Source organism: Lactuca virosa, chromosome 3 (genome assembly GCF_052849685.1).
Source record: "Lactuca virosa cultivar CGN04683 chromosome 3, Lactuca_virosa_CGN04683_v6, whole genome shotgun sequence".
NCBI lineage: Eukaryota > Viridiplantae > Streptophyta > Magnoliopsida > Asterales > Asteraceae > Lactuca > Lactuca virosa.
This window is the reverse complement of record NC_136428.1, coordinates 345,224,871-345,239,474: the sequence shown is the minus strand read 5'-3', so window position 1 is coordinate 345,239,474 and position 14,604 is coordinate 345,224,871. Positions and strand designations below refer to the sequence as shown.

At 37.3% G+C, this 14,604-nt stretch overlaps 1 protein-coding gene across 3 annotated transcripts; it reads left to right on the top strand.

The window, feature by feature from the left end:
• The first annotated feature begins 2,019 nt into the window (after window positions 1-2,019).
• Window positions 2,020-5,140, top strand: LOC145163113 (putative disease resistance RPP13-like protein 1). Of its 3 annotated transcripts, XM_079082001.1 has the most exons (4): window positions 2,020-3,952; window positions 4,354-4,455; window positions 4,740-4,936; window positions 5,017-5,140. In XM_079082001.1, exon 1 carries the CDS (start codon window positions 2,037-2,039, stop codon window positions 3,825-3,827), a length of 1,791 nt encoding a protein of 596 aa, XP_078938127.1. In that variant the 5' UTR covers window positions 2,020-2,036; the 3' UTR covers window positions 3,828-3,952; window positions 4,354-4,455; window positions 4,740-4,936; window positions 5,017-5,140. The 3 variants fall into 3 exon arrangements, with proteins under 3 accessions (XP_078938127.1, XP_078938128.1, XP_078938126.1); XM_079082002.1 differs by lacking the exon at window positions 4,740-4,936; XM_079082000.1 differs by having other exon boundaries at window positions 4,740-5,140.
• Window positions 5,141-14,604: the final 9,464 nt, after the last annotated feature.

Below are 14,604 nucleotides of genomic sequence, written 5' to 3'. Positions count from 1 at the left end.
ACATCATCAAGAACATGTTCATGAGCTTCACGATAAATTGCATAAAATTCAAGTGTATTACATCCATATTTACATTCAGTAAGAGGAATTCCTTTTATGACTTCACCTTCTTTCTTATTTCTTCGTCTCTCTTGATACGTTGTAATCAATCAATCAAACAAATCTTTGTTATGATAAAGTGGATGACTAATTAATTCTCCAACCTCATTCTTTTCTGTAACGCCCGCAGATTCGAGCTAGTCAATTTGGAGACAATAAGTGTCGAAAACGACTTTTTGATAGAGGGCTATTTAGAATGAATTATCTTAGAAAATGTTGTAGCATATCTCACAAAGGGTTCCGTACATATAAAAAACACCGAAATCCGAGTTATAACGAAGAAGTTATGGCCTGTCGAAGTTTCGCGACAGAACCGGCACGACACTGCGTGACGTATATTGTGAATTTACGATAGAGCAATTTTTAGCCTTATCAATCTAAACGAAAGTCGTAGTGTTCATTAAACCGAGAGCGTGCATAAAAAGAACGCCCAAATCTGACTTCGTATGAGAAAGTTATGATTTTTCTAAATTTCGGCTTAGCAGTATGCAGCCTGGAGTTCGAATATTAGATCGAGCGGTTTTTAGCCGACATAACCTAAACGAGAATCGAAGGTCTCATTAGTAGTAGTTCAACGGTAAAAAGACAGACAAAAACGGACGTCGGATGAAGCCTAGGTAGGCCCTGGAAAGAAGCCTAGGTAGGCCCTGGAAAGAAGCTGGCATAACCCCCTAGCACCCGAAGGAAGCCTAGGTAGGCCCTGGAAAGAAGCACATGTTATGGTGATGGTACTTGGTTTCCATCTTTTCTTGATTTTAGTGAATTTTTTATTTAATGTATTGGGATTATTTATCTGATATTTATGATTTTTGATGGGTTATTTGATTCAATTAACTTCATTGTTATTTTGGAGTTTTTTCCATGGATTCATTTTTGTTAAGCCAGAAAAAATAGAGATTGATAATGTGTCTGAGTTAATTAATTATATTAAGAATTTTAGGTTCTAATGTTTATTAAAAAAAAAATTACAAAAATATAATTATAATTGAAGTCGGTGAAATTCTCCCCCAAGGTACAAGTTTTGGATTCGAAAACAGTATTATGGATTTTGTTATGAAATTTACACCAACAAGGGTGTCTGCGTTTGTTTGTTTTTTTGCCTCTTTAAGACTAGATCAATTTAGGTACTGTAGCAATTTAAAAAAGATGTAATTTACGTTAATGCGGCTTCCTTACCTTTTGCTTCTATTATTTTCATTACAGCTATTTAATTTCTTTAATCTTGTTGCACAGTGCAAGAAGATTCGTAATAAGTTATTCGATTATAGGCATACTTGTCTTTATGTATTCTTGCTATTTGCAAAAGTTACAGGTCATATACATAGATACATCTGAATCAACTTATCAATAAAAGCGAAGATGCTTGGCAAGTGTTTTGAAAGGGGTTTTACATGTATATGGCTACATATTTTCTAAAGAGTTTTATCCTGTGAAAGAACATTACTATGATTCTTCGCAAACTTAGTAAATCCATATGCTAATGCTAGTATTAACATGAAGGGCCTCTTTTTTGTATTTGCCCCGGACCTCAGATTTGCTTGGACCGGCCCTGAAAAGGTGGGGACCATTGCAGAAACAACGGTCAACTTGTTCTTTTATTTATTGGTATAAAAATTGGGTCAAAGTAACATTTACATCTTTTGTAAATAAACTTTTAAATTAAATGATTTGGTAAATATATATTTGTAGTTACTTTCCTTTAGTTAAAAACTCCAATATTGTGTATCTGGACAATTGCAACTTGCAACTTTGAGGGCCACAAAATTGTGGTATGGATTTGTTTCATCCACATCTCCACAATAAGCAATAATTCAGATTGTTCTCCTTGTACATATATTTCATCAACATCTCTAGAATAAATAATTATTGATACATTCTCTCTCTGCATCCTTTCATCCAAATCTCTATTTTATATTCTCTGCTCTTACAATAAAGCAATGGCTGAAATCGTTCTTTCTGCATTATTGACAGTAGTCTTTGAAAAACTTGCCTCCGAAAACTTGAAGAAGATCGCTCGCTCCACGGGAGTCGATTCTGAGCTCAAGAAATTGAAGAGGTCACTAGACCAGATCCAAGATCTGCTTAATGATGCTTCTCAGAAGGAAATATCTAATAAAGCTGTTAAAAGATGGTTGAATGGTCTCCAACATTTGGCTTATGACATACACGACCTACTTGATGATTTGGCAACCGAAGCTATGCATCGTGAGTTGACTGAGGAATTTGGAGCCTCCACCAGCTTGGTAAGAAAGCTAATTCCAACATGTTGCACAAATTTCTCACTAAATACTAGGATGCATAACAAGTTAGTTAATCTTACCATTAAGTTACGAGAGCTGGTAGAGGAAAAAGATAATCCTGGTTTAAGTGTGAAAGGTGAAAGCCCAAAACAGACGAACAGAAGATTACAGGCCTCTTTGGTAGATGCATCTAGCATTATTGGTCGTGAAGGTGATAAGGATGCATTGCTCCATAAGCTACTGGAGGATGAACCAAGCGACAAAAACTTTAGCATCGTGGCCATAGTTGGCATGGGTGGGGTAGGTAAGACCACTCTAGCTAGACTTTTGTATGACGAGATTCAAGAGAAGGATCACTTCGAACTCAAGGCGTGGGTTTGTGTTTCTGATGAGTTTGATAGATTCAATATAAGCAAAATTATCTTCCAATCAGTAGGTGGTGGAGACCAAGAGTTTAAGGACTTAAACCTGCTTCAAGTAGCTTTAAAAGAGAAGATCTCAAAGAAACGGTTGCTTCTTGTTCTTGATGACGTTTGGAGTGAAAGCTATGCCGATTGGGAAATTCTAGCACGTCCATTTCTTGCAGGGGCACCGGGAAGTAAGATTATCATGACGACCCGGAAGCTGTCGTTGCTAACCAAGCTCGGTTACAAGCAACCTTACAACCTTTCCGTTTTGTCACATAACAGTGCTCTGTCTTTATTCTGTCAGCATGCATTGGGTGAAGGTAACTTCGATTCACATCCAACACTTAAACCACATGGCGAAGGTATTATCGAAAAATGTGCCGGTTTGCCATTGGCTTTGATCGCACTTGGGAGGTTGTTGAGGACAAAAACAGACGAGGAAGAATGGAAGGATTTGTTGAATAATAAAATATGGGAGTCAGGTAAGGGAGATGAGATTGTTCCGGCTCTTAAACTAAGCTACAATGATCTCTCTTCCCTTTTGAAGCAGTTGTTTGCATACTGTTCCTTGTTCCCAAAAGACTATGTGTTTGATAAGGAAGAGTTGATTCTGTTGTGGATGGCAGAAGGGTTTTTGCATCAATCAACCATAAGCAAGTCGATGGAACGCTTGGGCCATGAAGGTTTTGAAGAGTTGTTGTCAAGATCATTTTTTCAACATGCACCTGATGACAAATCATTGTTTGTGATGCATGATATCATGAATGACTTGGCAACATCTGTGGCAGGAGATTTTTTTTCAAGGTTAGACATTGAGATGAAGTGGGAATTTAGGAAGGAAGCTTTGGAAAAGCACCGCCATTTCTCATTTGTTTGTGAGAGATACATGGTTTACAAAAGGTTCGAGGCATTCAAAGGAGCTGGAAATTTGAGAACATTCTTAGCAATTTATGCTGTGAAAAAAGAAAGTTGGAGAACATTTTACTTATCAAATAAGGTCCTTGATGACTTACTTCAAGAGTTACCTTTGTTAAGGGTCCTCTGTTTGTGTCAACTTAGTATAAGCGAGTTACCGAATTGAAGCTGTGTACATGGAAAGCCCACCATGAATTCCAAAATAAGTCAAACTGGTTAAAGAAGCGTAAATAGTTCTCTCAAGCATCTCATGAATTACAAAATGCCCTAGGAATTACAATTTAATTGAAGGTAAGCCCCTCCCTCTGTCTTTTGACCTGTTGTAGTTTATACTTTATAGATCAATATATGCATAAATTAGATAATAAGTCTTTCTTTCACTCAAAAAGAAGACTTTAGTGATTATCCAAGAATATGTAGGGTATATCATAAATGATAAGTTTATGTCCCGATATCAGTAAGTCCTATTGTTGACCAATATGATTTATTTCTGAAATACTACTTGGGTAGTCAAGTCCTAGCAAACTTCTAGAAACAGAGAGAAATTGCCTTATGATAATTTTTATGGCACTTTGTCTTTTTCTGCAAAATGACATAAAGAAGTATGCTAGTTCAATAGCCTATTAGTAATATTAGATATTTATTACTAGCTCTAAAACGGTACTAATAATTTATTTTTTGGTTTTTTATAGGCGAAAGAAACACGACAAGAACAGAATCTGATAGAAGGTTGGAAAAACATGCATTGCAATCCAATCCGTGGTTGGGCTAACAAGGCCACCCATCACGATTATGTAAGTTATTACTTTCCTTTTTTTTGTATTAATTGTAATCATTGATATTGATGATTTAAAAGATAGATTATAGGGTTATCACTTTGATGTCACGGTTGATAAAACTGTTTTAGGTTCTGTTTGTACTAAATCTAAATGTGGAGCTAATGCTGAGATTACTTAGCAATGTACTCTCTAACTCCTCTAAATGTAAAACTGATGACAAATAATGTAAATTCAATCTATTTTAGTTGCATATGTCAACATGTTGGTTTAGTTTGAGGCAATCATGCTTTGTGTTGTAGGCTAAGACACCCGGGAACGACCAGATAGACTGTAGGCCCTGCGAGGTGGTATAGTCAGGTTGAAAGCTCGTTGAACGGTTCGGATAGGCTGTAGGCCTTGAGAGGCGGTCCACTCAGGCCGACTGTTGGTTGAGAAATCCATATAGGCTGGAGGCCCTGCAAGGCGATCCAGTCAGGCTGGATGCACATGTTTTCATGTTGTTGTTTGTTATGTTTATGTGGTGGTACTTTAGGGAAACTCACTAAGAGTTAGATTACAAATTTAATTTTGTTTCAGGTACTTCATAGCACTGTGGCAAGGCGAACGCATGACTGTACACATCCTGATTTTTTTGTTGTTGATCTCGGAAGACTCTGTTTTGAATAATGTTTTGAAAAAAATGGTCATGTGAACACTTCTTTTAGTAATTTGGTTGTTTTGAAAACTTTAAATTTTTTTGACTTTTGAGGTATATTCAGTTGTAACTCCACGTATGATTAAATATTGCATTTTGGCCCCTGAGTATAAGAAATACTACAAAATGGCCCATAGTGGCATCTTGGTAGTTTTGGGCATTAGGGTAGTATGTTGGGCATTGAGGTGAGTTTTCCTCACTATACTTACGGGTCGAAGGAACCAAGGCCGGCCCATTGGATTTATATCTTGGTTACTATTTATTGTTATGCTGTTGCGATCCGGTTGGTTATCTGTATTTTCCGTCTTTGTGTTCATGTTTGTTTGTTGAATAAGTCGACTTGTTGGTTTGGGTTGAGACGGTCCTGCTTTGTGTTGTAGGCCAAGACACCCAAGGATGACCGTATAGGCTGTAGGCCCTGCGAGGCGGTCCAGTCTGGCCGGTGGCCTATAGAGCGTTCGGATTGGTTGTAGGCCCTGCGAGGCTGTCCGACTACTCCTGGAGCAGTCTAGATACGCTTTAGAAACTGCGAGGCGGTCCAGTCAGGCTGGATGCTCATGTTTGCATGTTGTTGTTTGTTATGCTTATATTGTGGTACTTTGGGGAAACTCAGTAAGTGTTGGCTTATAGTTTTAGTTTGGTTTTAGATACTTCAGAGGACCATGGCAAGACGAACTCGTGACCGTACAGATTCCGATTTTTATGTTCTTGATCTTTGGAGACTTTGTTTTGAATAATGTTTTGAAAACAATGGTTATATAAACACTTCTTTGAGTAATTGGGTTGTTTTGAAAAGTTTAAATTTATTGTGGTTTTTTAACGATACAAGTTGGTAAAATTGTAACATCCCGACGTTGAGGTATTTTCAAATGTAACCCTATGTATGATTAAATATTGCATTTTGGTCCCTGAGTATAAGAAAGAGTACCAAATGGCCCATAGTGGCATTTTGGTAATTTTTGGTATTAGGTAGTACGTTGGGGGTACGTTGTGTACGTTGAGCGTACTAGGGCGGACCCTGGTGCGTTGGGCGTACACCTCCTACGCTGGACGTACATGGAGAAACTCCAAACCCTAATTTTTAGGGTTTGGTGCATATATAAACACCATTATAGCATCATTTATCATTCTCGCATCAGCCCCCATCTGCGATTTTAACCCTTTAGCAAATCTTAAGTGAGAAGAGTTGAGCTCATTTGTGTGCCTTTTTGGTGTTCTTGAAGAAGTAGAAGTTGGTGCAAGAACCTTGAAGCTTGGAAGTGTTGGGTCAAAAATATGGTTTATACCAGCGATTTCCGAGGAGCTTTCGGTCGGAATCGGAGTATTCGGTCCGAGGTTCTCGGTCACGTGTTCGGTCCGACGTTTTCGGTCCGAGGTTCGCACGTGTTCGGTTCACACACGTTTCCGGTCTCGCCTCGGGTTCACGGCTCAGCAGCTTTGCTCTCGGCTCAGCAACGTTTCCGGCTTCACACCTTCGTCCTCGCGTCAGCTTCATATAAAAAAAAGGGAAAGCAGAATTGGAGGGTGCCGGGGATCGAACCCGGGACCTCTAGTTCATCAACCCCACGCCTTACCCAACTCGGCTAGACGATCCTTTGTGACAATCCCTCGAAATTTAATTCAAAACACCTCCTTCTCAGTTCCAACTTTCAAAATTTTGACACTTTTAACCCCAAAATCAATTTCTTTTTATTTTAAAATTCCATTTTCAACCTAAAATTTTTAGTTTTTATTTTTTGATTTTATTTTTATCTTTTGACCTTAAAATTTTGACTTTGACTTTCAAGTTTGACCTTTGACTTTAAACTTTGACTTTTTCGTTTAGTTTTCAAAATTTCAAATTTAGCTTTTCGGTTTGACTTTTAAGTTTGACTTTTTGAGTTTGACTTTTAAGTTTGACTTTTCAAGTTTGATTTTTAAGTTTGACTTTTTAAATTTGACTTTTAAGGTTGACTTTCTCGGTTTTTAAGTCATGTACTCCATCTTGTGAAACTACTATTAAATTTCTCCGAGATCAAATCAATTTATTAAAAAGAGAAAATGAGGACCTCAAATACGAAGGCTATACTCTTAGGAAATGTCAGAAACCTATGAAAGCTCAATTAGAGGCCAAGACTAAGGACTTTAGGAAATTACAAGAAGATTACAGCAACAAGTGTGAAAGTTACGATCACATTAAGAAAAAACTTGTTCCTGTAACTGAAGAACTTGACGTTTTGAAAATTAAGTGTGGAAAAACAGATGTTAGTTTCAAAAATTATACTGCGTCAATTAAGACAGTCGAGTCCTTAGTTGAAAAACAATTAAGTTTTAAAGATAATCAAACCAAGGGTTTAGGATATGAGAGTGTCCCTCCTCCATTTAACCATTCGTATTATGTTAATCCCTTGACTCAGGAAGAGATTGACCGAGAACCAATTATGGTATACGGTAAACCAGCTGCTGAACAGGCAACTGAGGGTGTTGAGATAAAAGATACTAATGATTCTACTTCATGCGCAGGTAAAGCAGTAGAGGATGAGAACAAGGAGAAAACTACTGAACAAACAAACGACCCCTTGAACTCTAAATTTGCTACTTCTAACTCAGTTACTTCTAACAAACCTGCGGTTGAGAAATACAGACCACCAATTCCAGTGAAACATAGGGCCTGTTGTAAGTGTGCATGTGGAAACAACCAACGACAAGGCAAAGATACGCCACCAGGGGCAGGAAGAAACAACTTGACAATGAAGAAAAAAACATGTTTTCACTGTGGAACACCTGGTCACATTGCCCGAAACTGTCCAAATCGCGCATACGTTCCCTACTACGCACAAGGATGGCAGAATGTGCCAAGAGGGAGACCTTCCAAAAGAAACCCCTCAAGGTCACGTTCAGACAATGGCGATTGGAATGCGCTGAAAGCCAAGAATCAAACCCACAAGGCCACGAATCTGAATCCCAAGGGCAAGAAGAGAATGTCGGCCAAGAAGCCCAATCCAAGAGATGCTCCATTGAAACAAAGACCGGTTAGGTCAAAGTCATATCAACGGCTGACGTCAAGATCAAAAGCAAGTACTGAGCCACCCATCAGATCGAAAAAGAAATGGGTTAAACCCAACTACAAATGGGTTCCAAAGGCTCACTCTCCCAAATCTTCTAACGATTCTAATATTTCGTCATCTTCTATTTGTGATATGCAGGATATGTCGTGGGAGAGAATTCTTTGCAAAGATGACAAAGGTCAACCCAGTTTCAAAATGGACTGGGTTCCAAAGACCAACTGATCCCGCTCGGTGTCGGAACAGCTATGGAGGCATATCATTAGACTTCGGTTTGTTGATAGTGGCTGTTCCAGGCACTTGATAGGAGGCATCTCTCAACTGTACAACATTCAGAACTTAGTTTGAGAGTATGTGTCCTTTGCGGGAAAGGAAGAAAGGAAAGGATCACTCTTGGGGTTTTGTGCTTATCGACATGAAGAATTTTCGGATCTGTTCTGAGATTATGCATGTTGTTCTCAGACCTTCTGGATGCAAATTCAATCGGTGACTTATGGTTTGAGTTTTCTTCTCGATACTCCTGAGTTTATCTTACACTGATTTATTTTGATGTTAATCTTTTATTTTCTTATAGTTTTTCGTTAGTAGTTATTATTGGGAAGTGATATCAACTTGTGATAACAGGAAATCTGAGTCTGTATAAAGTACCAAAGCTGAATTGTCTAGGCTCTGTGTTCGATGCGCTGGTAGGCACGAAAAATTTGGTGGACTAGACTAGGTACATATGAACTTAAGGAATCTAGAGACTTGACAAAATTCTGACCTAGATAGTTCCGTTTAGCCTGACAATATGACGTTTGGGTAGGTTGAGCAGGGAGATATACATGAGAATCTACCTGTCACATTAAGAGAACCCGTATCTAGAACTGTGGTTTAACTTTTCCTCGATGTACGGATTCTGTCCTTAATTCCGATATTGACGGGGCGACTGGGGAATTCCGATAAAGTAGGTCTATAGAAAATTATTTTCTTTCTTTCTTACTGTTAGTCATATGTTTCCTCCTCTGTGTGATCGAAAGATCCGACCTAGACTGCAACATATGCAACTTTGTCTCTCTGCATCTTCTATCTATGCTATTCTTTATGTCTGTTAGCCATATGTTGTCTCCTTTGCGTGATTAATAATCCGACCTTGTACACAGCATATGCAACCTTCTACTTCTCAATCCCTCTAAAATTCTAGTTAGTCATATGTTTCACCCTCTGCGTGATTGGAAGAGATCCGACCTGGGTGTACAGCATATGCATTCTAAATCTATCCTCTCTCCTAATAATTGTCTGCTCACCTAAAGTAAGGAGCATCTCGGAAGTCCTTGATTATTGGGGTATATCGGGAAGCGGGAAACACGTTCTAGTACAACTAAAATTGAACGATTTATAGGTTATATGTAGATCTCGCTGCTCAACTTAGGTGGACAACAATATCCTTGGTCGTCATCAGATGAATGGTCCTTAGGAAGTTTTATCTAGGAACATAGGATCAACTTGTCTTGTCACTTATAGCATGTCCAAAATTTGTCACAATTTTTCGTGCTTAAGTGGACCACAATACCGGCGATCGACCAGATCTATTCATGAAGGGGAAGGTACTGACAAACGGATTAAGACTGTCTAACAACTTTGATCCAAAATATTTTTGTTTTTGTCAAATTTGTTCATAGTTTTCCTCTATGCACAAATTTAGGGGGAGTATTAATTAAAAAAAATCAGAAAATTAAAAATCAAACAAAAAATCAGAAAATTAAAAATCAAACAAAAATCAGAAAATTCAAAAAATCAAACAAAATTCAAAAAATTCAAAAATCAAACAAAAATCAGAAAATTAAAAAAAACCAAACAAAAAATCAGAAAATTAAAAAAAAAATTAGTGTTACCTCTATTTTATTTCTTGTTCAGAAAAATAAAAAAAAATTCAAAAATATTGTGTGCTAACCTTGTTTTAGTTTAGTTTTTATCTTTTTGTTTTGTTTGTCTTGAAAAGTGAATTCAGATGTAAATGAGACTCATGGAGACTATATCGAAGATTTTCTGAGCCAAGGCTTTATCCGTGATCATCGAAGAATTCTCATTCGAAGGAGCAAGAAATGAAGATTATTCTTTCGACATTCAATGTTTCAACCCCAGAAGCAAGGTGAAGCTGCACTTGAAGATTATGTGACAGATTGCATTGAAGCCTCCTCAATCAATTTGCTGCTATCTATGTACCTGCTGAAGTGATCCAGAAGATTCGTTCTCTCTGATGTTCTCTCTGAAGATTCTCAAGCTGAAAGCGCTATCTTTCAAGAAGCCTCCTCACCCAATGTGCATTCAATGTCAAATCTTGAAGATAAGCCCAACTGCTCCAGATGAAGTCATTCATTGAAGATTCATCAAGTTCATCTTGAAGTTGTGAAGAATTTGAAGATAAATGCTGAAGCCAAGCTCACAATGAAGATTAACAAGAAAAGCCAGCTACCTTTTTAGGGGGAGCTTGTTGGGTTATTTAGAAAAGAAAGCTATAAACCAAGGGGGAGATTGTTAGGTCAAAAATATGGTTTATACTTTGCTTTTCTAAGCATTTATTGTTTTAATTATTTGGGCCAAAAATAGTATAGGATTAATTGTAGCTTGGACCGAAAACCCATGTGTTTTTGGTCTAGCATTGGATTATTTGTATTTTGGGCTTGGCCTTAGGTCCATATATATATAGGGTGAGGAGTGCATGTGAGGGACATAGCCAAGGAGCTTAAGTGTGTGTATTCTAAGGTGTGAGAGAAACAAGAGAGAAAAGTGTGTGTGAATCTTGTGTATTGTTCATCATTCCAATCTTGAATACATCATAGATTCATCTTCTTCTTCTCCTTCTATTCTATTAGATCTGAAATCATCCATTTGATTAGGATTCCGCACCATCAAACGGATCTAATTGATACACAAGCAGATTTGGGGACTTACAGGAAGCAACTTAGATATGGGATTCATCACTTGCTAGCAACCTCTTGGAGGTAAGAAGCTCACAAATTGATCTCTCTATCTTGTAGATCTAGCCATTTTTCCTTTACGGAACTTTTTGGTTATAAATATGGTGATTCTTGAACATGCCATGTTCTTGATCAAATAAGTAGTCCTTTCAGACCTTATGGGGGGGGGGGTCTTAAGTCATAAAAATGTGTTCTTGATGGTTAGTTTTACTCCATGCATGCTATAGAAGGTCTTAAGGCATTAAGATGTTTAGATTTTGTGTATTAAGCACTTAATGGACATGCAAAGTCATAAAGTTGGAAACTTTATGACTCTTGATGGTATTTTAGCCTTGGATCTACAATTAGACGTGTGAAGTCGAAGGAATAAGCACTTAATAGGCTAAGAGGGGGAATGTTGTGCAGGTTGTGTGTACCGAAGGGTAAACTGCACATACACAGATCTGGCCCCGATGCCTCAGACAACTTATACGCCTCGCGTACCTCCGGAGTACGCCTTACGTACGAAGTTTGGGTCGACTGTGCTTAGTTGACTCGACTGTGTTGACTCGGTTGACTTTTTGACATTGAAAAGTTTTAATCAAGGGTATTTATGGGGAAATATTATTAATTTAGAATGTAAATGTCTTGACATTAAGGATTTAGGTTGAGTCGATATTTGGGAGCAGAGTGTGAATCAGATATTCGTCAGACTGTGAAGTGAGTTTTCCTCACTGTACTTATGGGTCAAAGGCACCTAGGTCATCCCATTGGATTGATATCTTGGTTACTGTATGTTGTTATGTTGTTCCGATCCTTTAGATTTGTATGATTATCTATATATTTCGTCTTTGTGTTCAAGTTTGTTTCTTACATATGTCGACATGTTGGTTTGGGTTGAGGCGGTCCTGCTTTGTGCTGTAGGCCAGGACACTCGGGGACTACCAGATAGGCTGTAGGCCCTGCGAGGCAGTCCAGTTAGGTCGGCGACCCGTAGAGCGGTTCGGATAGGTTGTAGGCCCTGCGAGGTGGTCCAGTAAGTTCGGCTGCTCGTGGAGCGGTCTGGATAGGTTATTGGCCCAACGAGACGATCCAGTCAGGCTGGTTATTGATGTTTGCATGTTGTTGTTTATTATGTTTATGTGGTGGTACTTTAGGGAAACTCGTTAAGCGTTGGCTTACAGTTTTAGTTTTGTTTCAGGTACTTCAGAGGACCTTGGCAACGCGAACGTGTGACCGTACACATCCTGATTTTTATGTTGTTGATCTTGGAAGACTTTGTTTTGAATAATGTTTTCAAAAAAATGGTTATGTAAACACTTATTTTAGTAATTGGTTTGTTTTGAAAAGTTTAAATTTCTTGTATTTTTGATACTTTACACAAAAATGACACAATTGTAGTCTAAACTTATGTACAAACTCTAAAAAACATGTTGGAAAAACTAGCATGCTAACCCGACTTCAAACGAATTAGATATGCATGTTTTGAAACTTTCATTGAATACAAAAAAGCTAAAAAACACAAAATTTCTGGCTTTTATATCCCGACTTTGGCGGACTGTACGTCAATGAATATGAAAACAAAATTGGCAAAATTGTTCTCTAAAATCATGTACAAACTATAAAATATACACTGGAAACAACTGCATGCCAATCCCACTTGAAAAGAATGAGATATGCATGTTTTAAACTTTTCATTGAAACTGGTTCTGACCCCTAAAACCGGTTTCGGTTCTGATTCCTAACACCAGTTTCGGTTCTTAAACTTGGTTTACCCAGACACGAAGGACTCGAAACCCAGAACCCAGAAAATCCATTCTTTAAACCCAAAACTCGGACCGGTTCTACATATTCCAGTTCTTACAGGTCCATTTTCGGTCCGGTTTTCCATTTTTTAGTCTCATCCCTAGCAGACACACCATATCTGGCTTTCTAAAAAAAAGAAGGAATACTAGTATAGTACTACAGTATGTAATGCGTACACCGACACCAATAATGTCATAGAACAGAGCTCTACCCTTCATTCTAATCTCACACACACCTTATGATGAAGACTACCCAATGTTTAACTTATCAAATAACTCTAGTACGTAACCTGTACCTCGACACGTGATAATGCCATAAAAAAGAGCTTTAATCTCCATTCCAATCTCGCAAACATCCCTTATATGGTTACTATCCAATATTCCAACTTAATTGAACTAAACATCCTCTTTAGGTTTTAGTGTACAACTAGACAAGACTATAATACCCGTAATCCACATAAATTTCCTCCTTATGAAATATCATTACAATGCACGGTATACCTAAACACAAATTCAACTTACTTTTGAATTAAATATCCATGACTAACCTTTGTAACTAGACCATATCACAATACTTGTAATTCCCTTTCAATACAGTTTTCCTGGTCATACAATACTATCACAATACATGGTATGACTATACCCTTATTTAACTTACTTCGAACTAAACATCATTTATACGTCCTAGTTTAAAACTTAGACAAAACAACAATCCTTGAAATCAACTTTCAATACCAACCTTGTTTAGACAACACTATCATAATCTAGTGTATATATTTAACAAAGAGTATCAGATGTTTAATATACATTAATCTTCCAAGTAGTAATACTTCAATTAAGATTATCATGCAATAATACCATATATACACTTTAACACATAGATAACCATATCTGGTTCACATAGTGTATGTTATCAAATATACATTTAACACATATTTTAGACAATAAGCATTTAATATACATATAAATTTTTAACAAATATTTAATACTTCTAACAAATACTTGTATTAAAATCATGTTCATGAAAGTAACTATGCACTCACTTTATTGAGGTGGAAGATCCACGGGAAAGTTAGCTCCTTGACTAATACTTAAACTTTCCCATTTTAAAATGACCTAAATATGAATTACTATGTCCCAGTATTTGTTCGTATTATATTAACAAACACTTGGATTCATTATTAATCCCAATGAAATACCAAGCTCAATCAAATAAGGAATAACTAGGTAAGATCATATTAGAGGTAGGATCTATTTGGTATATAGAGTATACTGTTTGAAGAATCAACTTTAAACACCTTACTAGCTCTAGCCTAGATATCACTCCCGAAAGTAAATCGATCAATATAATGACTGAAATTACTGATAAATCTGATTTATATGTTCATAATAACGAATACGAACATAAATATAAGTTACACATAAATTATAGTAAGTGCACCTTAACTTACAAGAGTTTCTAGCAAAAAGTCAGAAAGTTCGCAGGCAGAACTTCGACACCGAACACTTCTTTCTGTTGCGCTTTCTGTCATTGCAGTGCCTCGTAGCAAACACTTCGAGACTCAAAAAGTCATAATTGTAGAGATAGAAAGGGGATTCTAGAAAGAAAACCCCAAAATGAAAGTGTATAGGAAGTGATGTGTAACATCCGGATTCCCAGGTATCTTATTTTAAGTATTTTT